Below are 24,325 nucleotides of genomic sequence, written 5' to 3'. Positions count from 1 at the left end.
CCTAAGGGATGGAAGAGGTGACATGGTGCCACCCCAGGTGGTAGGTACCCTCTCAGGTCACCAAGGTAACGCAGAAGATAATTGGCTGGCAAGCAGAAGTTATTCACGCCCTCCCCGTCAGCACACAATATTATCATTGCAGAATGAATTCAGCTATGCAAAATCGCACTTTGCAACTACACCAAAGAAAGGCAACAACATTGAAGATGTTTCTTTTTTTTTTTTCAGGTCCATTTTTGAGAAATATATCACATCTGGCAATGATTACAGCAGCACAACATAGAAATACCACTCACTCCTGCTATTGTGTGATGACATGATCCACAATGATGACAAACTATTATTTTTTAAAAGGCTTGTTCTGAAAAACAAATCACCCTCTGAGCGTACAGACACACAAGCTGCTTTTGTTTCTCTAGATCCCAAAACAGAAACTTTCAAGTATTGTGACACATGCATTTGAACAGAGCAAGCAATCACAGACTAAAGCTACAACATTCATTATCTACTAAACCACATTGAGGGATATCTTCTTCTTCTTCTTTCCCTTTCAGCTTGTCCCGATTATGGGTCGCCACAGCGTGTCATCTTTTTCCCATTTATCAACCTTTTCTGTGGTCTTCCTCTCGCTCTTTTGCCTGGCAGCTCCATCCTCAGCACCCTTCTACCAACATACTCCCTCTCTCGCCTCTGGAAATGTCCAAACCATCTAAGTCTGCTCTCTCGAACCTTGTCTCCAAAACATCCAACGTTGGCTGTCGCTCTAATGAGCTCATTTCTAATCCTATCCAACCTGTTCACACCAAGCGAGAACCTCAAGATCTTCATTTCTGCTACCTCCAGTTCTGCTTCCTGATGTTTCTTCAGTGCCGCTGTCTCTAATCCGTACATCATGGCCGGGCTCACCACTGTTTTATAAACTTTTCCCTTCATCCTAGCAGAGATTCTTCTGTCCCATAATACACCAGACACCTTCCGCCAACTGTTCCACCCCACTTGGGCCCGTTTCTTCACTTCCTTACCACACTCTCCATTGCTCTGTATTGTTGACCCCAATATGAGCGATATGAGTGTTCATCAAATTGAGGGAAATACACAATACAAATGCACAGTTTAAGGCTTATTGAGTGTAAATCCTGGAGTATAATAACTCAATAAGAACATGTTTATAACAAACCATAACATAAAATCAGCTTCGTCATCTCTTCAGATATTAAATGACAAATGACAAACGTGAGTGATGATTACATACACACTTAAGTATGTTACGACACTCATCTCGGAGTATGTTCACTCGAATTGCATGGAAGCTGTGACTAAAACATCGAATATTAACATGTCGTAGTAAAATGCTGTTAACGCTCACCAATAACCACTCCCCCTTCCAAACACAGGTGACTATGTTGGTTCTGTTTCGGTCATTCACGCTAAAAACTGCAGTCACAAGTAATTTATTGTTTATATTATCATTTATTTAAGTATGACTCCAAGGAAATGCACTGTATCCAGGCATTTCAAATCTGAACTGTATGAAAGGGCATCACCCGACGCAAAGTATAGAAAATGAACTACAGTGCACGTCTCAACAGTACAAAAGTCCTACAAACTGTGATTTGTTATGGTGGAAAGAGACAGACAGACAGACAGACAGACAGACAGACAGACAGACAGACAGATAGATAGATAGATAGATAGATAGATAGATAGATAGATAGATAGATAGATAGATAGATAGATAGATAGATAGATAGATAGATAGATAGACAGACAGACAGACAGACAGACAGACAGACAGATAGACAGATAGATAGATAGATAGATAGATAGATAGATAGATAGATAGATAGATAGATAGATAGATAGATAGATAGATAGATAGATAGATATAGATAGATAGATAGATAGATAGATAGATAGATAGATAGATAGATAGATAGATAGATAGATAGATAGATAGATAGATAGATAGATAGGATTGAGATACATTTTTGAAAGCAGACATCATTCTTGACACCTTCTGCTAAAATGGAAATTTGCATCGGTGGAATAAATCAACCGTTTGACGAGATGTCTGCACGTGCCACGGCAGAGGTGTGCTTTTCAAAAGGCATCTTTGAGCTCCATGTGCAACGAGCATGACGTATTTGGGTGGCCCAGGCTGCGTGCAGATTGCTGTGCATTCTAAACGTATGCTGTAAGTCATTTACACAGCTGGCCTTTCAAATGGAGGTGACTCAGCGAGAGGACGTCCCCTGGATGGGGGGTCTGTCCCAAAGCCCGCACCAACCCTCGCTGGCCTCTCACGCAAGCAGACGAGAAAAAAAAAATCACGCTCCTCTGGGTGACAATCATAAAATTCATAGGGAAGAATGACTGGAATTTTATGGAATTACTTTGGTATTATTGTAGATAAGTATAGCATAGCCTCATCGGTGTGTTTAGCCTGACATTAATAGTATAAACCAGTGCATTAAAAGAGCTTTTCAGGAAAGAGTAGAGTAACGCACCTTAGCACAGAGGCAATGGAGAGTTGCAGAGAGCCCAGGCATATTTTTTTTTTTTAAATAAAAGCCACACTCATTCTACTCTCAGGCAACCTAAATAAAAATAAAAACCACAATGAGCAAATGTGGAAAGGAAGGAATTTAGAGAGGAAATGGACAATCCATCTGATTCTCCCTTATGCTCATGTGAAGGCAAAGATGTGAATAAGTGTACCTGCTGCTTTCAATCAAGCTGTCAGGAAACTGATGATATCACAAGGAGCAACAGAAGGCTGTTGGCAGTTGGCAGATGCAACTCATAAAGGAGGACACAATTTTTTATTTTTTATTTTTTTTGCCTGAATAATCACAGCATCGCCAGACAGCTCCAAAGTTTCATTGTGACTTTTACCGATGAACTCTTTGATATGTGAATTCAAATCAAATGTGACCACTGACATTTAAGAAGCAGGATCGAGTGCAAAAGCGCCCCTCAAACTGTCTGTCGCCCCCCAAAAGCTGTCTCCTTCCCCGTCGTCTTACCGCATTCACCCTTGGCTGCACACTTTGCGAGGACTTTTGACTTTCGCAGTCTTTGCGGTCAAGTCCATCTGTGTTGCAGCCTGTCGAAAATAGTCACAATGCAGCGGCTCCCACTGTAATTACACAGTGCAGCGGAGGAGCCAGTGTCACCTCCCTCTCGCCTGCCAAGACGCTCCGACAATGATCTTTCCAGGAGCGTATTAGTGCAACTCCAAACTGGGCTTCGATTTAGGAACATTTTACCTTGCACAGAAGTCCTCCTCGCACCAGAAACATGTCGTCTCAGCATACAGGCTCATTGTGTGGCCACCTGTCTCAATTAAGCATGGTTCACAGTTGAATGCCATTGTCTAGGGTACTCATAGGGGCGCCTTGGAATCAGATTTGGAGTTAGCACCCGCTGCACTTTGATCCCATTGTGCTGTTGGTTCTTTCATTCTTTAGATAACACGCGGTGGCCATAACAGCGCCAGCACCTGAACATGAGCTGCCGCACAGCTGTTAAACAGAAAACTCTTTTTTTTTCTTCCCAATACTGCATTTTGTGACATTAATTTTGCTCTCTTCCAGCCTCCACCGCTCAAAAAAAAAAAAAAAAAAAAAAGTGTTTGAGGGGTACCACGCGGAACGTGATCGGTCAAGATGCTGATTTCGCTCCATATGCATACCTGGGGATCATTATTTGTTCGTAGAACTGGAATTGACACAGCAACCGCGGAAATGTTTGTTCCACTACGAATGCACGGAACTGACCACGTTTAAAAAGAAAACAAACCAAATGATATAAAGAGAAGACATCCTACCTAGATTGACGAAGCTCATGACCATGTCTGCATCATTGAGGAAGTTGTTGTCTTGCAAACTGGCGATGGGGGGTGCCTGCGTGGTGAAGATGGGCTTGTAGGGATAAGAGTACCTGTCCTCGTCTCCCTCCGTGGACATGGCGTTGTACAGATCCAGCATGAACATGGGAGCAGAGTTGTGCTTGCCGTGGAGGTTTGGACGCGGCCGGTGAGGCAGCCCCAGGATGGACAGGATCTCTCGCTGCATCTCCCTGCGCTCCTGGCTCCGCAGTCGGCGGTGGATGAAGCTGGAGTGGAACTCGTTGTCCACGGAAAAGTTCGTAAAAGCGCTGTCGGCCGCGACGCAGTAACTCCAAATCAAGAGCAAAACGGGAGCGCGTCGATCCAAAAGCGGTGCCATGGCAGAGAATGCCGTGCGTAAAAGTATTGGACGCTGTATGACGCTCCAAAATAGGTCGCGCTCCTTTAGCAACCGTGTTCTATCCCCAATCCGCTGCCCTCATGTTGAGGGAACGTCAACTTCGACTCTTCCTCCTTTTAATGACGTGTTATATCAGGCGCGCGTGGTCATCTGTCGCTCGCCCCTCGATCCTCACAACCTGAGTTGGTGCACAGCAGTGACGATGGTATGCTGCAAAATGCAAGTGCACGGTGGAAGCTGGAGCCTTTAACCAGGGGAGAACAACCTCTGCACGGAGCTGTGATGGGAGGAGCAGGAGAAACAGATAAAAAGGGTGGCAGCTGAATAAAGACGTGCTGGGATTTGGATTTGTACAGTGCTGTGCTTACATTTTTATCTGTGCTCTTGAGTGAAAGTTGGTGAAAACTGCATTTATGAACGAATGGCATCGGCATTACTTATGTCCTTTCACTTGTTACAATGACGAATGGAACATGGTGAGTTTTGAATAATTCCGAGCGTTTAATGGTGTCGGTTTCCATTTTTAAGAGCTTGGCCCGTCAGGGGGACGTGTCCATTTGCATCGCGGCAAACAGCTTGCTTTGTGACAGCAAAATCTTATTTGACCATATTCATACTTTCTACTATGCAGGAACGATGCGATAAAGCCGGAGGTGAACAGCCGCAGATTTACAAAGGAAGGTTGCAGATGTTTAGCAGCTGGTTCCACGCTCCATCTGCCCCCAGTGCCCCAGCACCTCTTAAACACCAAACTTTTAAGGAGCGCCACTGACCCTCTCGTGAGTTCTGTTCTCGCTGACACACTTGAATGTATTTCAGATGGCTGTTGTAGGCCTAAAACATTAGAGAGCGGAGTTTCAAAGGCTTCTCTTGAGATGTTTTAGGGCTGCAGCTCGCCAGAAGATTTTTATGACAATAAAATTAGAACTTCAATCGCACAGCAAGCAGGGCTGCCAGACAGCTTTAGCTGTGATTGTAAACAGAGGGGGCGGCCAGAGAGGGTCTTCAAGTCCCGTCTACTTGGCTCACCTTCCCATCCTCTCAAAATGGGTCTTCTTCTAGTCCTCCAAAAATGATTTGCTTCTCCTTTTCCAATCACTGCTTAAAATGGCTGAAAGACTATACAGTATACGCTTCATCCTCATTCATTGTGTTCATTTGTTCTTCTCGTTGCTTTAAATAGTTGTTCGGAAGTAGCGTACCTCTTCTAAATAGTTTTATCCAGTCCCACCGAATGGCTGTAGATGTTTGAAGAGCATACGCAGGACTTTCGAGTGTCTTGCTACGTTATTCATCTTTGTTTCACTCTCATCAACATTTGTTCTCGCGTTCTCCCCTCTCCTTTTCGTGTTGGCTTGTTGAGGTCAAACCTCTAACTGCCCCCAGTCTTTGGCTTAGTTTTTGCCAAGCCAGGAGATGACAATCATGGATGAGACAAACAGAACAGACCTTCCTTTGTTCGCGACTCACCAAGCCTGGTGACATTCACAGTAAACAGTGGGCACAAGGCTCGGGCTAGACTGAGTGAGCCTCACTCGGATGTCCTTGACAAGGGAACAGAGAGCAGAAAAGCAGAGGAAACTGTGTTTGAAGAGTTTATCAACAACCCTCAAAACACTGCGTACAATGGGATTAGGCTGGAGACTCCTCAGTCACAAACTGCCTTTTCGCCTGTGGAGAGACGCTATCTTCCGAGACAGCACACAAATTGACAACAGACACTTTCAGGGAGTCATCGTTTCACTCACAGAGCTGAAGTTATCTCATTATTTATCAGCATAGTGTCTTCTAGAAAGGAGAGGCTGCAGGCTGGATGTTGTGGTTGTTCACTCAAACAAGCGTGTTCATCTGTGAGTGCCTTAAAAATCTTTCCTGAGTTAATGTTTACCTCACGTGGGCTACATCTAAATGCTCAATTGTTCCCCTCTATTAACATTTTTATGGTAGCTATCGTTATCAACTTACAGGGGAATTCCACTGGTTTGCATTAACAATGTATCCAATAGGTCATGTAATATGTACTCGATTTTGATAATGTCACATTAAATCCTTTCTCATTTAATAGTGTTTTGAGAAGATTTTTTTTTATCAACAATTACGACTTTCAGGGGTGCTGCCATTTTCGTGAGTCACGTGACCTACGTGACCAGATGTAACGTGTTACGTGGGGTTCCAAAGGTTGGATTACATGGGACACCATTATGCCTAGCACTGATTTCTCGGATTTATCCTCATCTGATGAAGAAATAGCAGTATTGCTTGATCGGGAAGACGGAGGAACACTTCCATACACAGCCGTGCCCCAGAGGTGTGCCGGTTTTGTGTATGGGAGTATCATTTCATTCCCATTCAAAATTCAAACTGTTTTGGTATTCAGTTCAGCTTAGGATGGATTTTCAACTTTCCAAAAATTCCCCCACATCAAAAATGTCACAGTTTCAACTTACTTTTTCACCAACAAAATTCCCATTTTAGGGCACAATTACCATCGTTCTCTCTCCCTTCAACCTTTGTCAACCCATTCAAAACATTTCAACAACAGAATGCTTTACACATTCCAAAAATTCCCACACATTCTGTCACATCCTAGCAGTGAGGACCCAAATGCAGGACTCCCAGGCAAAGACAAAATGTTCACTGGATTTTATTCTTAACTAAAGAGATGCACAATTACACAGTCCAAGAAAGCAGGATCCAAAAAATGAGAAACAGGGTTCAATGACTATGAATCTAAGTGTCGGAGTAACCTGGGATGCGGTGAAGCATACTCACTAACACAAAGCAACTAACTGGCAAATTCCAGTGACATAACTCCAACTTAAATACTTCTAATCACAGTGCCTCATGTGAAACAGCAATGACCGGTGACAGGTGTCAGAGATGATACCTGCCCAGAGCAGCGACCCGGCCACTCCCCTCCTGGTAGTGCCCAAGCCTTTTTCATGACACGTTCAAAAGATTCCACATTTTACACTCACAAAATTGTCATTTTAGGACAAATTCTACATTAGTCGCTTATCTTTTAAGATTTCTTGACCGATTCAAATCATTCCAACTGCAATATATTTATATTGTATATTTATTATATGCCGGGCGGCACGGTGGGTCAGCTGGAAAGCATTGGCCTCACAGTTCTGAGGTCCCGGATTCAATCCCGAACCCGTCTGCTTGGAGTTTGCATGTTCTCCCCGTACCTGCGTGGGTTTCCTCCGGGCACTCCGGTTTCCTCCCACATCCCAAAAAAACAGAATATTAATTGGAAACTCAAAATTGCCCCTAGATGTGATTGCAAGTGTGACTGTTGCCTGTCTCTATGTGCTCTGCGATTGGCTGGCAACCAGTTTAGAGTGTACCCCGCCTCCTGGCCATTGACAGCTGGGATTGACTCCAGCACTCGCCGTGACCCTCGTGAGGATAAGTAGTAAAGAAAATGGATGGGATGGATGGATGTATGGATTTATTATACGGCCCAAATTCCCTAATTACTAAAATGACATGCACTGACATCCCTTGTCCTTTTTATCACACATCCATCCATCCATCCATTCATTTTCTTAGCCGCTTATTCTCACAAGGGTCGTGGGGAGTCCTGGAGCTTATCCCAGCCGTCAACGGGCAGGAGGCGGGATACACCCTGTACTGGTTGCCAGCCAATTGCAGGGCACGTAGAGACAGACAACAGTTGAACTCACAATCACACCTCGGGGCGATTTAGAGTGTCCAATTAATGTTGCATGTTTTTGGGATGCGGGAGGAAACCAGAGTGCTCGGATAAAACCCACGCAGGCACGGAGAGAACATGCAAACTCCATACAGGCGTGGCCGGGATTGAACGCAGGTCCTCTTGCACTTGCAACAAGAAATGAAGCAAATAGATAAGACCGCAGACAGAAGTTACCATAGTCATTCCCAAAAAATGCAAAGTGAAAAATGGAAATGGGGTGGCCACCTTGCCCAAAGAGTTGACAAAATCACTGTGCACAAAGCATCCATGCAGAGGACCTAAAAGTAGATGGCTCGATAAAATCATTAAACGCACTAGAATACACTTGCAATCTACTGTAGTAATAAGAAACATGAGGAAGATGCCTTTTTGAAGTGACTCTAAAATGGATTATGATATCAGGCAGATGAAGCAATGCAGGAAAACCTCACACAATATGTTCCACGTGCATTCTCTCATAGAAGCCGAAGTCCGTTTGCTTCGTACATCAGATAATCCATATACAGCTACATTTATATATATATATATATATATATATATATATATATATATTGTGCTTTGTTATGAATTAGCTTTGACTTTGATTCCAATCAATCAATCAAGTAGCACAACATTCAACAAACCAAAATAAAAACTAAATACAGTAGTTACAAGTTGCCTAGCATCAACGTTTAGCATCAATCACAATCACAAAATGCTAATAGAGGTTTTTTATTTCTGTCTGTAAGTAAGCTAGCAAAGCTAGTAAAGCTAGTAAACTATGTAGCAGCTACGCTAGTGCTGGCTAACGTTACTTAATACATATTGTCTGTGAGGACAAAGAGAAAGATTAATGTATATATTGTGTAAGTTACAATCAATATGCGAAGAAGACTCATTAGAGACGTACTATTTTTTGAAACCCAACATGAAGCAATTTCATGAATTTATCTTTCCAGCATAAGGAGCCTCACTCGGTCAAAAGAGGTACAAAGAATGACTGCCAAGTTTGGTGATTTTGCATTTGTTTGCAATCCAGTTCTGGCCGCTTTTCAGCATATGTTCCGTTCCAGTCAGTCCCCAAACACAATTACAGTGTTTAAAATTAACGCAATAGAAATACGCAGCTTTAATTTTTTCAGAATCTTTTTGACTTTACATGATAACATCATTTTTGCAAGGGGAATGTGAATAGTTTGTAATGGATACAGTAGATTGTTTAGTAAATTTAAACTCCTGATGTTTCCCCTTTTTTGTTCAGTGTACTTTGTTTGAAGACAGCTGTGTATCTATTACATAGTGACACAATCTAACATAACAAGCGATTTGGTTTGAAGCCTTTTCTGCTGATGGACTCTCCATTAGTATGTTGAGGGACCTCGGAACAAGCGATCAGAGATAAGATTAATATTTATTTCACGTGTTGCCTTAGAGAACAGCGGGCGCCAGTCCTTTGAAGCCTTAAGGACCAAGGAAGGTGGATGAGGTCCATTTCACGGGGTGGAGGAAGGGAGGTTCTAAGCAAGTACGCCCACAGTCGATACTGTAAAACTTTATTTGGGGTAAACTAAACCCGAAACGGGGTCCTAATCAGGGAGTCTCAGTACAAGGAGAGAAGAAGATGAAAACTTTTTCTCAACTAGTCTTCTGTTGTCTGTCCCAGTTGTCCTTGCCTAACCCTTTGGTATAACAATGCTCTTCAACAATACAGTAAATGTTTCCATTAGTGTGTGTTGCACTTCTTGGGGCTCAATGAACATATGAAACGCAGCTGTGAGACAGGCACAAGAAAGGGGGGGGGGGATTCTAATATCCCATTAAGGTTTCATGTTTGATCTATGCTGGTTTTAGTATTTAATTTAATTTTACATGGTTTTGAAATCCAGATGCTTAAAATCCCTTTGTCTTATGGATTCAGTTATTAAAATTTGCTGCTTATATGGGTCAAAGACTTAACAGCTCAATGAAATTAAACTGAATGAAAACACGCTGCTAATAGTTTTGGGGAATTCTCAATTTCCGTTTTGGAATCAAACGGAGCCTTTATCCCGTCCTTTATGAGATTTCCACTACGGCTAAGTTTGTATCACTGTAACAAATTGAGTTCCACGACAGCACGATTATCTCATTAGAAACGTTGCAGTCGCAGTCATTCTGTGGCCTGTTTTTGCCAGCATCCGGAATGTCCGTTTTTGTTTGTCCATTTGCCCGCAGCCTAATATGGCATGCGGGAACACCGTGGTGATCTGACTCATGGCTCTCAACAGTCCACTTTTAACTTCTCCATTGTGTCACTGACGGTCCGTGATATGGTTCGAGTTAAACTTATCCTTAATGCCAGACTTGGCTTTAGCCATTTGCAGGATGTTACCACTCAGGCACCTGTGTCATCAGTTTGATGCCGGAGTGCTCTCCACACCCAGCCACATGCTTATCAGCAGGCTTTACCAAAGGTGTCAGGTCCTGATAAAGCTCCGTCCACTTGCGTGGACCTCTCCGGGCCGAGGTCCTGTTTTTTCTTCTTCACTAAGAGGCCTCGCCCCCCCTTTGACTCTCTCCTAAGTGTGTCCTGACCTGTCAATCAGAGAGGACCCCGGGTGACCAGTCAGACCCTCTTTGGGGGGAAACTGGACAGAGGAGCCATTAGATGCGGCATCGTCAGACTGGCCGAAAGATGATGAGAAACAGAGCAGCCAGAGTGCTTAAAAAAAAAAAGGTAGAGGGCAAGATAGGGTAGTGGGAGGTAGATTTTCTCAACGATAGAGGTTGTGAATGGAGGCCAGCTCTGTTTTCTATTTGTGAGGATTAGGGTGACAGATTTGTATTTAGTTTCTCCGGGCCAAACTGAAGTTAATCCCCCTCACCTGCAACGTGTCCACCCCTCCTCCTCTTTTCCTCTGACCCCGCAGCCCCCGACTTCCCCCTATACTTCCCCTGCGCCCCGCTCACTCCTGCCCAGTACAAACACTCATCCCGAGACAAGCGCATGACTCGTTGCACTCTGTCTCCTCAGGTTAGAGCCTAGCACTCGACGCAAATCTCTCCTGGGCAAAATGGAACGGCGGGGGGGGGGGGGGGGGCTCAGCCTTTCTACAGCTCAAGAAAAAGAACCCCCACAACCTGAGGTTGTTCACATATACGATTCCCCCCCCCCCCCCCAAGCTTGGGTAGGGAGGTTGTCCCTCATCGCTTAGAGATAGCAATTACTCAGAAATTAAGAACCTTTACTACGGAACCAGCTTGTCAATCCCACTCAAGGTAAAAAGGGTTCTTTTGCTAAGACCGCACATTAGGAGATATTCAGGGTCAGGTCAGGGGCACGGACCTCTTTCCTTTGGATCCGGGCTCTCACACAATCTGGCTATGAAAGATGGACTGCAGTGTACACAGCGGGCCTGCCATTAATTCTTAAAGATTTGGGTACTTAGGGTGACCTGATAGCGTTGATCAAAAAGGGGTCCAATGCAACAATGGTGCGCAAAGCGGTTTGTGAAAAGTTGTCAGTGAAATAATTTGTGGCGTGAAATAATGTTCAGTTAAAAAAGTTGTTCTGATTCTGTGCATTTTCATGCCTTTCATGCACTTAAACCTGTGAGGGAGGAAAAAGATGTCAAAAGCAGCAATATTGACAGGATAAACACAGGTCTGATTTTGAATCAAATTTAATATTTATTATACTGATTAACCCATTCATGGGCAGGGTGGCAATTTTTTGCCTTATTGAGATTAAAGTCTCCTAACAGGCCACAATCAAGGAAATAACACTTCTTTTTCGTTTATGGTTAAGTGATATGATAACTTTACTAATTTATAATCTCGTCCCAAACATCTAACTGCTAACTTTGACCGATGAGTTATCCTTTCCTGATTCCAAATTATGGCTTCAGATTAAAACACTTAAATATTTTGATATACTGAAGGATATAATGAGTGAAAATCATCATGTCCCAAAAATGGGACGCTGCCCACTAATGGGTTTTAAGAGGAGGCGGCACGGTGGTTCAGATGGTAAAGCATTGGCCTCACAGTTCTGGGGACCCGGGTTCAATCTCGGCCCCGGCTGTGTAGAGTTTGCATGTTCTCCCCGTGCCTGCGTGGGTTTTCTCTGGGCACTCCGGTTTCCTCCCACCTCCCAAAAACATGGAACATTAATTGGACACTCTAAATTGCCACTAGGTATGATTGTGAGTGTGGCTGTTTGTCTCCATGTGCCCTGCGATTGGCTGGCAACCAGTTCAGGGTGTGCCCCGCCTCCAGCCCGTTGACAGCGCTTCCCGTGACCCTTGTGTGGATAAGCGACAAAGAAAATGGATGGATTAATAAGAGGGGAACTCCACCATCGACTTCACTGTATGTATTTTTAGATTAAACGTGTAGTTTTGGCATACAGAACCAAATCACACATATGCAAGGAGATCTATGAGAGTGAAAAGGGCAAATAAACAGTGACGCACCTCTTGAGATGGGATGCTAGTGGCAGTGCTTTCCTCAAGGACACTTCAACAGAAGCCAGTCAGCAGATCAGTATTTCACCACCAACTCACTGGCTGTTACTGTGTTTATAATCTGTCATCAGCAGGAATTGAACTGAGTTATTCCAAAGCCCAACTCCTCCATCATTTTAGTTATTCAGGCTTTATTTGGAATTTGTGCCCTGCGATTGGGTGGCAACCAGTTCAGGGTGTACCCCGCGTCCTGCCCCTTGACAGCTGGGATAGGCTCCAGCAATCCCCGCAACCCTTGTGAGGATAAGCGGCTAAGAAAATGGATGGATGGATGAATCATTCAGCTACAAGGAAGATAGGCTGACGTCCTTTTATTTATTTTTTTGTTTTTATTTTCACTTTGAAAGAAGTGACCCAAAGTAATCGAGAGAATGTTTGGTTTTATAGCTATAGGCAGTAATAAATATTGTACCGTATGTATAGCATGGAAAAACTGTTGTACAATTAATGGATTTGGCACATACAGTAAATATATATATTTTCCATCCATACATTTTCTGAGCCGCTTATCCTCACGAGGGTCGCGGGAGTGCTGGAGCCAATCCCAAATATCATTTGAACCGGTGGCCATGCAATCGCATAGCACACGGAGTAAAACAACAGGCACTCACGTTCTACGTAAGGCAATTTCGAGTCTCCAATTAATGCATGTTTTTGGGAAGTGGGTGGAAAACGGAAACCCCAGACAGCCAAGGGGATATAGTTATTTTTTTTTTTTTATGTTTTGATAAAATAAAAATTAAAACTGAAAACCGTATATTGGAACAGCCTCGTCACGCATACCTGGGAGTCAACAATGAGGGCTTGATGACCAGAGTTGCTGTCGCACGGCAGGGATCCATTGGCTTATCAAGCTGATTTCTTCAGGAAAATTGATCCTTTTTTTTGTACAGCAGTTGCACTGCGGAAAGCCATGACCGACTGCCAGCGTGTAGATGAAGAAAGTAGTCTGTAAGATACATTTTCTTACTCATATTTACCAACTTCTATATGCCATATACAACAAATTAGGCTAGCTAGCTCGTGAGCATTAGCTAGTGTGCTAAATGGTAGTGAGCATTTTATTTGCAATAAACTTACCATGAAGCTTGAGAACTGATGATACATAGTATACTATACATCCATCCATCCATTTTCTTCGACGCTTATCCTCACGAGGGTCGCTGGGAGTGCTGGAGCCCATCCCAGCCAATCGCAGGGCAAACAGCCGCACTCACAATCACAACTAGGGGCAATTTAGAGTCTCCAATTAATGTTGCATCTTTTTGGTAATGTGGGAGGAAACCCACCCAGGCACTGGGAGAACATGCAAATTCCACACAGGCAGGTCCGGGATTGAACCCGGGACCTCAAAACTGTGAGGCCAACGCTTTACCATCTGACCCACCGTTCCGCCACATAATTTACAGTACTTTATTTTTTATCTTCTCTCTCTGAACTTGAAACTACAGTTTGTTACTTCTAGTATTTTTTTGACATTATAGCTGTGCAGTCTGTTTTGGTTTTAATGTGATGTATTGGACAAAAAGGTTTGTATTTAATTTGATACAGTTTGATACAGAGTACTACATTTAATAAACTTGAGGTACATACGCTACGATAATAATTCAACACAATTCCAAATGTAAATTGTTTTCTTGCATTTCTTTGACTGCGCTCACTCTCAATTGGACTGTCATATCCAGGGAGGTTTTGAGCAACATTGAAAATGTAATCCTGGAAATAGTGACTTCTCTGTCCAAGGATGAGGCACCAGCCCTGGTACTACCAAACAGATCCAGTTGGGATAATATCAGGTGACTTCATTTGAACAGATTGCACCCACCATAAACTGTATGTAATCTATGTAAAATGGCTGAACGTTAAAGAATAATTTTTGCACAGTGATGCTGTGCTGAAAAATTTAACTTTACCTGGCATTTTTCAGTCTGTTGGGCCACAGAAGATTACCAGCTGCAGTCACTAACATTTAAAAAGTCAGTCATGCTCAGCGATTAAAGTTGAGGATGTGATTAGGGATGGAATCTCAAGAACAAGTGTAAATTAAAAATAAAATAAACAAATACATAACTAAAACAGAAAACAAAAATTTCAAACTCTGAAATGATGATTTCCAATTTCAACTTATATGAGTAGAACATTATATAAAGCAGTATTTAAAAATTTTCATGAATAAAAATTCTTGATCTGACAAATTTTATCTGAAGAAAAGTTAAATGCACTGACCTGTCAAGGAATAAACAGGAACGGTACCGCAACCCGCAATGTTTTGAAAATGCTGAAAGTTTAGTTCAACATAATCGGCGTTAGTGGCAACAAGCTAGCGATACATTGGAACAAACATTCCTGTCGACAATCGTGATGTCGGCTAGCAGTAGATGATCGATATCTTCCTCAAGCATGAAGAGGGTAAAACTTTTCCACTTCAAGATAACGCATACCATGGGGAAAATGACCGTTAAAATTTAGATCAAGTCAAAGTAAATCACAATCTCATCCGTAGCTTTGAGGGGTGCATCGCTGCGACTGCCGTAAATAGGAGGCCGGCCTGCGAGAACGGGCCTTTATGTGCGTGCCCTCGACGTATTGGCCACACCCGAATCCCCCTTTCAGCTTGTCCTGTTAGGGGTCGCCACAGCATGTCATCTTTTTCCATCTAAGACCATCTCGCGCATCCTCCTCTCTAACACCCAGTGTCCTCATGTCCTCCCTCACAACATTCATCCACCTTTTCTTTGGTCTTCCTCTCGCTCTTTTGCCTGGCAGCTCCAGCCTCAGTACCCTTCTACCAATGTACTTACTCTCTCGTCTCTGAACATGTCCAAACCATCTAAGTCTGCTCTCTCTAACCTAATCTCCAAAACATCCAACTTTGGCTGTCCCTCTAATGAGCTCATTTCTAATCCTATCCAAACTGCTCACTCCAAGTGAGAACCTCAGCATCGTCATTTCTGCTTCCTGTTGTTTTGTTAGTGCCACTGTAAACCGTACATCGTGGCGTAACCACTGTTTTATAAACTTTGCCCTTCATCCTAGCAGAGACCCTTCTGTCACATAGAACACCAGACACCTTCTGCCAACTTTTCCAACCTGCTTGGACCTGTTTCTTCACTTCTTTCCCACACTCACCATTGCTCTGGATTGTTGACCCCAAGTATTTGAAGTCATCCACCCTTGCTATCTCTTCACTCGTCCTCCTCCACCCCACACATTCATGCACATATATTCCGTTTTACTTTGGCTAATCTTCATTCCTCTCCTTTCCAGTGCTAACCTCCATCTTTCTAATTTTTCCTCCGCCTGCTCTCTGATTTCACTGCAGATCACAATATCATCTGCGAACATCATAGTCCAAGGGGATTCCAGTCGAACCTCATTTGTCAGCCTATCCATTTCTACCGTGAACAGGCAGGGGCTGAGCGTGGATCCCTGATGCAGTCCCACCTCCACCTTAAATTCTTCTGACACACCAACAGCCCGTCACACAATCAACTCAAACTGCCTCACGATCGACGCATTGAGCACCCCTGGTGTAACTGAATTTCCTTTGACACGTCTCCTGATGTTGATGACTTTCGACGTAAATGCGCTCGCAGTACCAGAAGAAGCTCTGAACATGCGCTTGTGGCATCACTTCCGGACATGCTCAGTACGGTCAACTTGCATTTCCTTTTTCGGGGTGAATACTGATTGTAAACATAAACACGTAAATTAATGTCAAGTCTATGCAAAATAAGCAACGTCTTTCAATATTTTTTCTGCTCATAACAAATTTTACGTGCGAGAATTTTCGTGGTCGACTTGCAGAATGAGTCAAATGGGAGTGACTGCAGCTGGTTGTTGGAATTCCTTCAGAAGGGAAGAAAATCTGCCTCTGAAGAATTTGCAAAGAGGACAGTTCAAATTGACCATATGCAGTTACCAGGTGTTAGCTGCAACAACAACAAAAAAAGTACTTAGGATCACAGAAATTTAAGATGGAATAACTTCCTGGCACTTTAAGGAAGACCGAGTGATTACGAAGACACAAAGCACGTTGTGTAGGATTGGGGGGCATGTCCTCACAGGTAACCCTGTGAGGCTGTGGGGAATTCTTCATAGCTTACATGCGGGAGAGCACATTTTCAAAGGTGTAAAAGTATGTCAATTACGATGTCCCACACTCTTATCGCACTGTACTGAATGTGTGTTTATTGGCTTATGCCATTCATTTGTTCTGCAAAACATTAACTGAGCTCCTCTTTAAGTTTCGACAGTGCCGTTGGGCTTCAAATGAGTTCGACAAGTTCTGTCGTGACGATCAGGAGTGACTGCCCCAAAACTGCCACAAGATTTTGTAAGAAGACTTATTACACTGTCGCTTCCATTTCTTTGTCGTTACGTGTGACTCTTAAAGTAACTGACAGTTTTCTTTTCACTTTCCATTCAGTGTTACTCATTTTTGATAATGATGTGAAAGGAAATGATTTTTTTTTTTTTTTTTTTTTTTTTTTACCACCTGGACATCCTGAATATCTTTCAAACCAGTTGTTTTTTTAGATAGGTTTTTTCACCTTCAATTCATACACTTCATACTGAAATGATTTCCCCCTTCTGTTTGAAGCTCAGATTCTCGAGATTCTCTCTATCGCTTACACGCTCGTGCAGACCAACTCGTATGCCACAAAAAGGTCGTCATTTTAGCGTACAGTTCTCCCAAATCAATTCCAAATCCTCAAACAGCTTCACTAATTTTTATTTCCCTCTACAGAGACATCTATTACCATCATCCCCAGCTATTTGGCTCACAGAAAACAGTCGATAAAATTGTGGATGATGTGTCGTGCATGCTTAAGGTTCCTCGAAGAGCTCTACGTGTGGTGAGTGTGTCCATATCCAAAAGTCTTTCTGTTTTTTGGCGCGGTGGAAGAGCTGTAAAGCTTTGGCCTCACAGTTTTTAGGACTGGGGTTCAATCCCCCCCCACCCCCTGTGTGGAGTTTGCATGTTCTGTCTTGCATGTGTGGGTTTTCTCCGGGCACTCCGGTTTCCTCCCGCATCCCGAAATCATGCAACAATAATTGGACACTCTAAATTGCACCTAGGTGTGATTGTAAGTGCGGCTGTTTGTCTCAATGTGCCCTGCGATTGGCTGGCAACCAGTTGCCTCCTGCCTGTTGACAGCTGGGATAGGCTCCAGCGCTCCCCACGACCCTCGTGAGGATAAGCGGTGAAGAAAATGAATGGATACATCGCCATCCATTTTCTGATCACACTCACAATCACACCTAGGGGCAATTTAGAGTGTCCAATGCATGATTTTGGGATGAGAAAGAGAGAGAGAGAGAGAGAGAGAGAGAGAGAGAGAGCAAATACATAGCAAATTTGCATCTTAAAATATGCCAGAACTAACAATGTTGTAATTTTGACATGAACAGTTGGCAACATCCAAAGGTGTTATCTCAGGTGATCTTTGTTATATGGAGGAGGATGGTACGAGGATCGACTGCCACTCAAGTTCTGCTGTAAGTTCCTGTCACTCCAGGGTTCATTTGAATTTGGTTGATTTCGGATATGCATCATAAACATAGAAACATAAAGAACGGATTCAAATCAGGCCTGGAATTCATGTGGATAAAAATAAAATAGTTGTAGTTGTTAACCTGCATTTATTGGAAATATCTGTAACATGAAAATGTCTTTTTTCTCCGTTTATGTTTTTGGTTGTGATTGACTATCAGAAAATGAAATGTCACTCATTCCGCTCCTGCTGGTGGTCTTGTCATTTCTGATTGGAAACAAGACACACTATGTCAGTCAAAATTAGATATTTTACTACGTAGTTATTGTCAGAGTGCTGATATCACAATAGTCATGTCCACAATTTTATACAGTCTGTCGTTTTATTGCTTATTGCTGGCTTTTCATTAGATGTGACAAGATGGCAGCACGGTGGTGGACCCGGGTTTGATCCTGGCCCCGCCTGTGTGGAGTTTGCATGTTCTCCCCGTGCCTGTGTGGGTTTTCTCCGGGCACTCCGCTTTCCTCCCACATCCCAAAAACATGCAACACGAATTGGACACTCTAAATTGCCCCGAGGTGTGATTGTGGGTGCAGCTCTTTGTCTCTACATGCCCTGCGATTGGCTGGCAACCAGTTCAGGGTGTACCCCGCCTCCGACCCGTTGACAGCTGGGATAGGCTCCAGCAGTCCCTGTGACCCTCGTGAGGATAAGCGGCAAAGAAAATGGATGGATGGATTATGGGGAAACTGAAGTATGCATATTTGTGTATGAGACACTTATTTGATTCTAAAATGATATTTCTTTTAGGCTGTTGCAGTCTCAGCAAACGTTGCAGGTATCCAAAGTATCCTTTGATTTATGTTCAGTATCATTACTGTTGACGGCGCGTTGACCGACTGGTTAGCACAGCAGGCTCACAGTTGTTTAGACCCGGGTTTGAATCTGGCCCCGCCTGTGTGCATTTTGCATGTTCTCCCCGTGTCTGCACGGGTTTTCTCCGGGTACTCCATTATCCCCCCACATCACCCCACCCAAACAAAAAATGCTTCCTAGGTTAATTAAGGACTCTAAATGCCCCTTAAGTGTGAATGTGAGTGTGAATGGTTGTTTGTGTGCTGTGATTGGCTGTTGACCACATCATGATCTAGCCGCCTCTCGCCCAAAGACAGATGTAATAATCACCAGTGCGCCCGCAACCCTAGTAAAGATAAACGGGACGGAAAATGGACGGACGGATCATTCCTGTTCATGTTTGTACTTGAGCGTGTGGGGATTGTGTTAACCGATTGCATGGACTGTGTTTTGCCTCAGCCACGCACATATATTGTATCATCTGCCAAGTTCATCCTTATTGTCGAGAAGGATGCTACATTTCAGAGACTTCTTCAAGACGACTTCTGCACAAAGCTTTTTCCATGTATCATGATCACAGTATGTCGATTTTTTTTTTTTTTTTTTTTTTCCTCCCTTTTTATCTCGAACCTAACTTGAATAGTAAACTCATCTTAATGTGGCCTCAAAGCACAGCTGTCTTTTTTTTTTTTTTTTTTTTTTTTTTTTTAGAGCGACCATGTGTGTGTTTTTCTCATTAAGGGTAAAGGCTTTCCAGATGTGAACAGCAGGTTGATGGTGAGAAAGCTCTGGGACGTGTTGCATGTCCCTATCTTCACTCTGGTGGATGCTGACCCGCATGGTACATCTGCTTGAGCGCCGCCCATTTTTACATCTCATACTACAAAACATATTTCCTCTCACTAAACAGTGTGTCACTCAACTCACCTGTTAGCTGCCGCCGGGTGTCTTTTCGACCTAATATTCCACGGGGCCTAATCTCATCCAGACATTCAACATTTTTTTTGGTTGCATGGCAGTACACATATGTAATGTTTTACTTTGTTGTGAGCTCTGTTGCACATCTCTCGGAGTAATTGCTGTGGTGTGTTGGTGATTGTGGCCTGTTGTGTATCTGATTTTCCCAGGCATTGAGATCATGTGTATCTACAAGTATGGATCAGTGGTGAGTCCCATTTGGCCAGTTATTGCTCCTTGATGTTCAGGCCTTTAAGACCCAATGTTTTTGAAACTCTGACTTTATTAGTCCTGCTAGATTGAACCACACTTCTGTAAAAACTAATTTACATTTTTGTAATTATTACTATTTTTCATCTGTGTGGCTATGGATAATGTTGATCAGTTCTCAACAATAATTATCAACAATGACTTAACAATGGCGGCGCCGTGGATCAGCTGGAAGGGGTTGGCCTCACAGTTCTGAAGTCCCGTCTGTGTGGAGTTTGCATCCTCTCCCCGTTCCCGCGTGGGTTTTCTCCGGGCACTCCGGTTTCCTCCCACATCCCAAAAACATGCAACACTAATTGGACACTCAAAATTGCCCCTAGGTGTTATTGTGGGTGCGGCTTTTTGTCTCTATGTGCCCTGCGATTGGCTGGCAACCAGTTCAGGGTGTACGCCGCCTCCCGCCTGTTGACAGCTGGGATAGACTGGAGCAATCCCGTGGCCCTCGTGAGGATAAGTGGCTAAGAAAATGGATGGATGATTTCACAAGTTAGGAAACTTGGGGGTTGGCCACCAATTCAGGATACACATTATTGTTATAGTGTAGCTTTATGAAAGTGCTTATATTTTCAAATGATCATTTCTACAACATACCTAAACATATACAATGTCCCATTACTATTGATCTATTTTCCAAACCCATAGGCACCCTGTTGCTAACCCCTGGTTGACTCTTCCAATTTGCAAAGGTTTAATTTATAGATCAATCATCCACCCCAAAGATTTCAACTCTAATGGAATGAACGAACGTGTTGCAGGGTTAGGGTTTAAGCACATGTTGGGCATTGTGGCAACATAAAATGTGTCGGTTGACCTGCGCACCCAAAGCTTTGTTTATGTGTATTTTCTTGATAGGCCATGTCGTTTGAGGCCCAAAGCCTGACCATCCCCAGTGCAATGTGGTTAGGCCTCCTCCCTTCGGACCTGGAGAGGTTTGGATTCAACTCCTGCTACGTCCTCCTATTTATTTTAGTTTATGTCGTCTGCTCTAAGTTTATTACACAGAAGATGTGAGGACAATAAATTGAGTTTTATCAAGCTGAAGCAAAGTTTAACTTCAAGTGACATTTTTCAAATGATTCTATTACTCTTTAAATAAAGATTGTAGTACTACAATATTTTTATTTAATACGCGAATGAGAACAATTTTAAATGTGCTGTCAGAGTCAACCACAATTTATATCATTCATTCCAATATAAGTGAATGAACACTCAACTGGAGTGTAATTTTTCTACTTAGTAGGGATGTTGGTCAAATACAGTTCAGTGAGTGAAGTCAATGAAATGAAATTGATATGTAAAATACAAATTTAATTCTGGAGGTTGCAGGTTCCCAGGAGTGCTTTGCTCCCCCTCACCAAGGCTGATGAAAAAAAACTGGACAGCCTCCTCAAAAGGCCCTACGTAGCGAACCAACCAGAGTGGGTTAAAGAGGTCAGAATGAAATTGATAAACTGGGGATTTGGAATATTTGGGAAACATGTATTCTATCAGGTGTGGCTAGCTCGCAGAACACTTGCCCATGAAAACTTAATTCTGTTTGCACGTTCACCTTTAGTCTCATTTAAAAAAAAAAAAAGAAAAAAAGATGTATTTGCGAGAGCCTGGGACAATGTGTGTGTGTGTGTTTCTTTTTATCTTTATGATCGTGGAAACTTTTGATAACTTTTGTCGAATCACCATTGCGTTTTTCTCATAATATATTAGCTGTTGTTATATTAATGTACTGTGTTCCTTCTTTGAGGTGAACTTTTGTAAATGAGTTTGACTGAAGCCCGTTTTGCTCTCATCGTAGATGACCTTGATGCAGAAGAATAGACACAAAGCTGAAATTCAGTCACTGGCAGCCATAGGTCCAGATTTTCTCACCAGCATCTACCTGCCCAATAAGCTGCGCTTTGGGGGCTGGCTATGAGCACAATGCTGCCACCCAGCGGGATAAAAGACTAATGACAAAACGAGTTGGAAAAGACTATATGTTACCGACCAGTTTGACATTTATTGGCAAAATACATTGTTGCTGTTGTATTTTGGGGGGTAGTTGTTGTTTCTGTTGTTTTTGCCTGCATTGAAAAATTGTTTGGAAAAAAAATAAAAAATATTTTATTAGGGCTGCCAACGCCGTTGAGCATGTAATGTCCATCCATTTTCTGAAACTCCACACAGGAGGGGCCGGGATTTGAACCACCAGAATAGACTAATTGTTCTCTTACCCAAAAAATGTGAATGAAGGGATGGAATCATGATGGATGACAACCGAACAATGTGAATGAAGGGATGGAATCCTGGATGACAACTTTCAGGTAAGTAAGTGAGCAGGTGAAGACCACTGAAAGAATGAAGTTTTTCTGACGGGAAGATTTTCAGGATATGAAAACAATTCAACCAACTGGAAAAAATGTGGGAAGATATGACCTTTAATCTTACTAATTGTTAAATACACTAGTTTGTAACATTAAAAAAATGTAAAGATTGCAAATGCATGAATCCGTTTCCCTTGATATTAAAGTAGCTTCCTTTCGGCTTGTCCCATTAAGGGTCGCTATAAACCATTCCGTATTAGTGTTGCATATTGATAATTGTTTGCCAAACATTGTGAGGAATCATTAACATGATCAGTTCCTTTGCATAAATAAATATATTATTTACCTTGAGGTTGCGCGTGGAAAAGTACTGAGAAGGTCAGAAGGAACTTCATTGTGTCTTTGTAGACCAAGGGAAAACCTATGACAGAGTACCGAGAGAGGAACTGTGGTACTGCATGCTCAAGTCTGGTGTGGCGGAGAAATATTTTAGCATAGTACAGGACATGTATGAGGCCAGCAGAACAGCAGTGAGATGTGCCATAGGTGTGTCAGGAGAATTTAAGGTGGAGGTGGGACTGCATCAGGGATCCGCGCTGATCCCCTTCCTGTTTGCGGTAGTAATGGATAGGCTGACAGATGAGGTTAGACTGGATTCTCCTTGGACCATGATGTTCGCAGATGATATTGTGATCTACAGTGGAAGCAGGGAGCAGGCGGAGGAACAATTACAAAGATGGAGGCACGCACTGGAAAGGAGGGGAATGAAGATTAGCTGAACTAAAAGAGAACGTGTGCATGAATGAGAGGGGTGGAGGGGGAAGTGTGAGGCTACAGGGAGAAGAGATAGCGAGGGTGGATGACTTCAAATACTTGGGGTTAACCATACAGAGCAATGGTGAGTGTGGTAAAGAAGTAAAGAAACAGGTCCAAGCAGATTGGAACAGCTGGCCGAAGGTGTCTGATGTGTTATGTGACAGAAGAGTCTCTGCTAGGATGAATGGCAAAATTTATAAGACAATGGTAAGATCGGGCATGATGTACGGATTAGAGACGGTAGTACTGAAGAAACAAGTAACGGGAAGCAGAACTGGAGGTGACAGAAATGAAGATGTTGAGGTTCTCGCTCAGAGTGAGGAGGTTGGATAGGATTAGAAATGAGCTCGTGTGAGAGAGCAGACTTCGATGGAGATCGAGAGAGTGAGTATCCTGGTTGAAGGGCGCTGAGGATGGAGCTGTCAGGCAAAAGAGTGAGAGGAAGACCAAAGAAAAGGTTGATGGATGTGGTGAGGGAGGACATGAGGACAGTGGGTGTTAGTGAGGAAGATGCACGAGATAGGCTTAGATGGAAAAAGATGACATGCTGTGGCGACCTCTAATCGGGACAAGCCGAAAGGAAGAGAAGATTATGAAAGGTATTTACAGTAGAGCAAATCTATTATTTCAGAAGTGTGTATAAAACCGGTGGCCCTTCACACTAAAGTAGCTCTGAGTTTTTAAAAAGTTGGTAGCCTCAAACTTCACATCCTGATCCAATTAAGAATAAATGTATGTCGCGGGTCTCGAGTGGAGGTTCATTCATTAAAGGCAATTCAAGACTTCCTTCATTTCACCACGCGGGGGCGAAGTGGCTCCCCTTGTGCGTCCCTGTCACGTGCGCCCCTTTCTGCCGATGACTCATGTATGCGGTGCGGTTGTGAGTCTTTCATGATGAACACTAGATCGTATCAACAACAAACAGGATATTGCATTTCCTTGTGAGATAAACGCCGGGATCGCAAAAAAAAAAAAAAATAATCAGCAGCCATGCAGTTACTGTGATTTGCTGCATGTACGGCACGGAAGCACACATCAGATCTTGCACACTCGGCCTACTTGAAATGTTAACATTCAATCATCAAGTGCCCAACAACTGCGATATTAAATATATTTTTGTATGCGTCGTAACCTGTGCCAGGATAAATAAGTGCTGAAAAGAAGTCTTCAG

At 43.1% G+C, this 24,325-nt stretch overlaps 2 protein-coding genes across 2 annotated transcripts in view; one reads left to right on the top strand and one right to left on the bottom strand.

Annotated features, from left to right (window-relative positions):
* bmp7b (bone morphogenetic protein 7b) overlaps window positions 1–5,042 on the bottom strand; it is a 37,187-nt gene extending 32,145 nt beyond the window's left edge. The window contains exon 1 of the mRNA XM_061842719.1: window positions 3,830–5,042. Coding sequence (XP_061698703.1) covers window positions 3,830–4,229 — 400 coding nt within the window. The 5' untranslated portion in view covers window positions 4,230–5,042. The remainder of the gene's footprint in view (window positions 1–3,829) is intronic.
* Window positions 5,043–13,233: 8,191 nt separating this feature from the next.
* On the top strand, window positions 13,234–22,163 carry spo11 (SPO11 initiator of meiotic double stranded breaks). Its single transcript, XM_061842734.1, has 13 exons — window positions 13,234–13,409; window positions 14,144–14,254; window positions 16,706–16,794; window positions 17,062–17,128; window positions 17,209–17,317; window positions 17,874–17,960; window positions 18,767–18,803; window positions 19,281–19,390; window positions 19,553–19,652; window positions 19,939–19,976; window positions 20,891–20,967; window positions 21,358–21,469; window positions 21,831–22,163. Exons 1-13 carry the CDS (start codon window positions 13,372–13,374, stop codon window positions 21,948–21,950), a joined length of 1,095 nt encoding a protein of 364 aa, XP_061698718.1. The 5' UTR covers window positions 13,234–13,371; the 3' UTR covers window positions 21,951–22,163.
* Window positions 22,164–24,325: the final 2,162 nt, after the last annotated feature.

Source organism: Syngnathoides biaculeatus, chromosome 2 (genome assembly GCF_019802595.1).
Source record: "Syngnathoides biaculeatus isolate LvHL_M chromosome 2, ASM1980259v1, whole genome shotgun sequence".
In the NCBI taxonomy this organism is placed as follows: domain Eukaryota; kingdom Metazoa; phylum Chordata; class Actinopteri; order Syngnathiformes; family Syngnathidae; genus Syngnathoides; species Syngnathoides biaculeatus.
The sequence above is the reverse complement of the archived record's forward strand: the minus strand, read 5'-3'. Positions and strand labels throughout refer to the sequence as shown.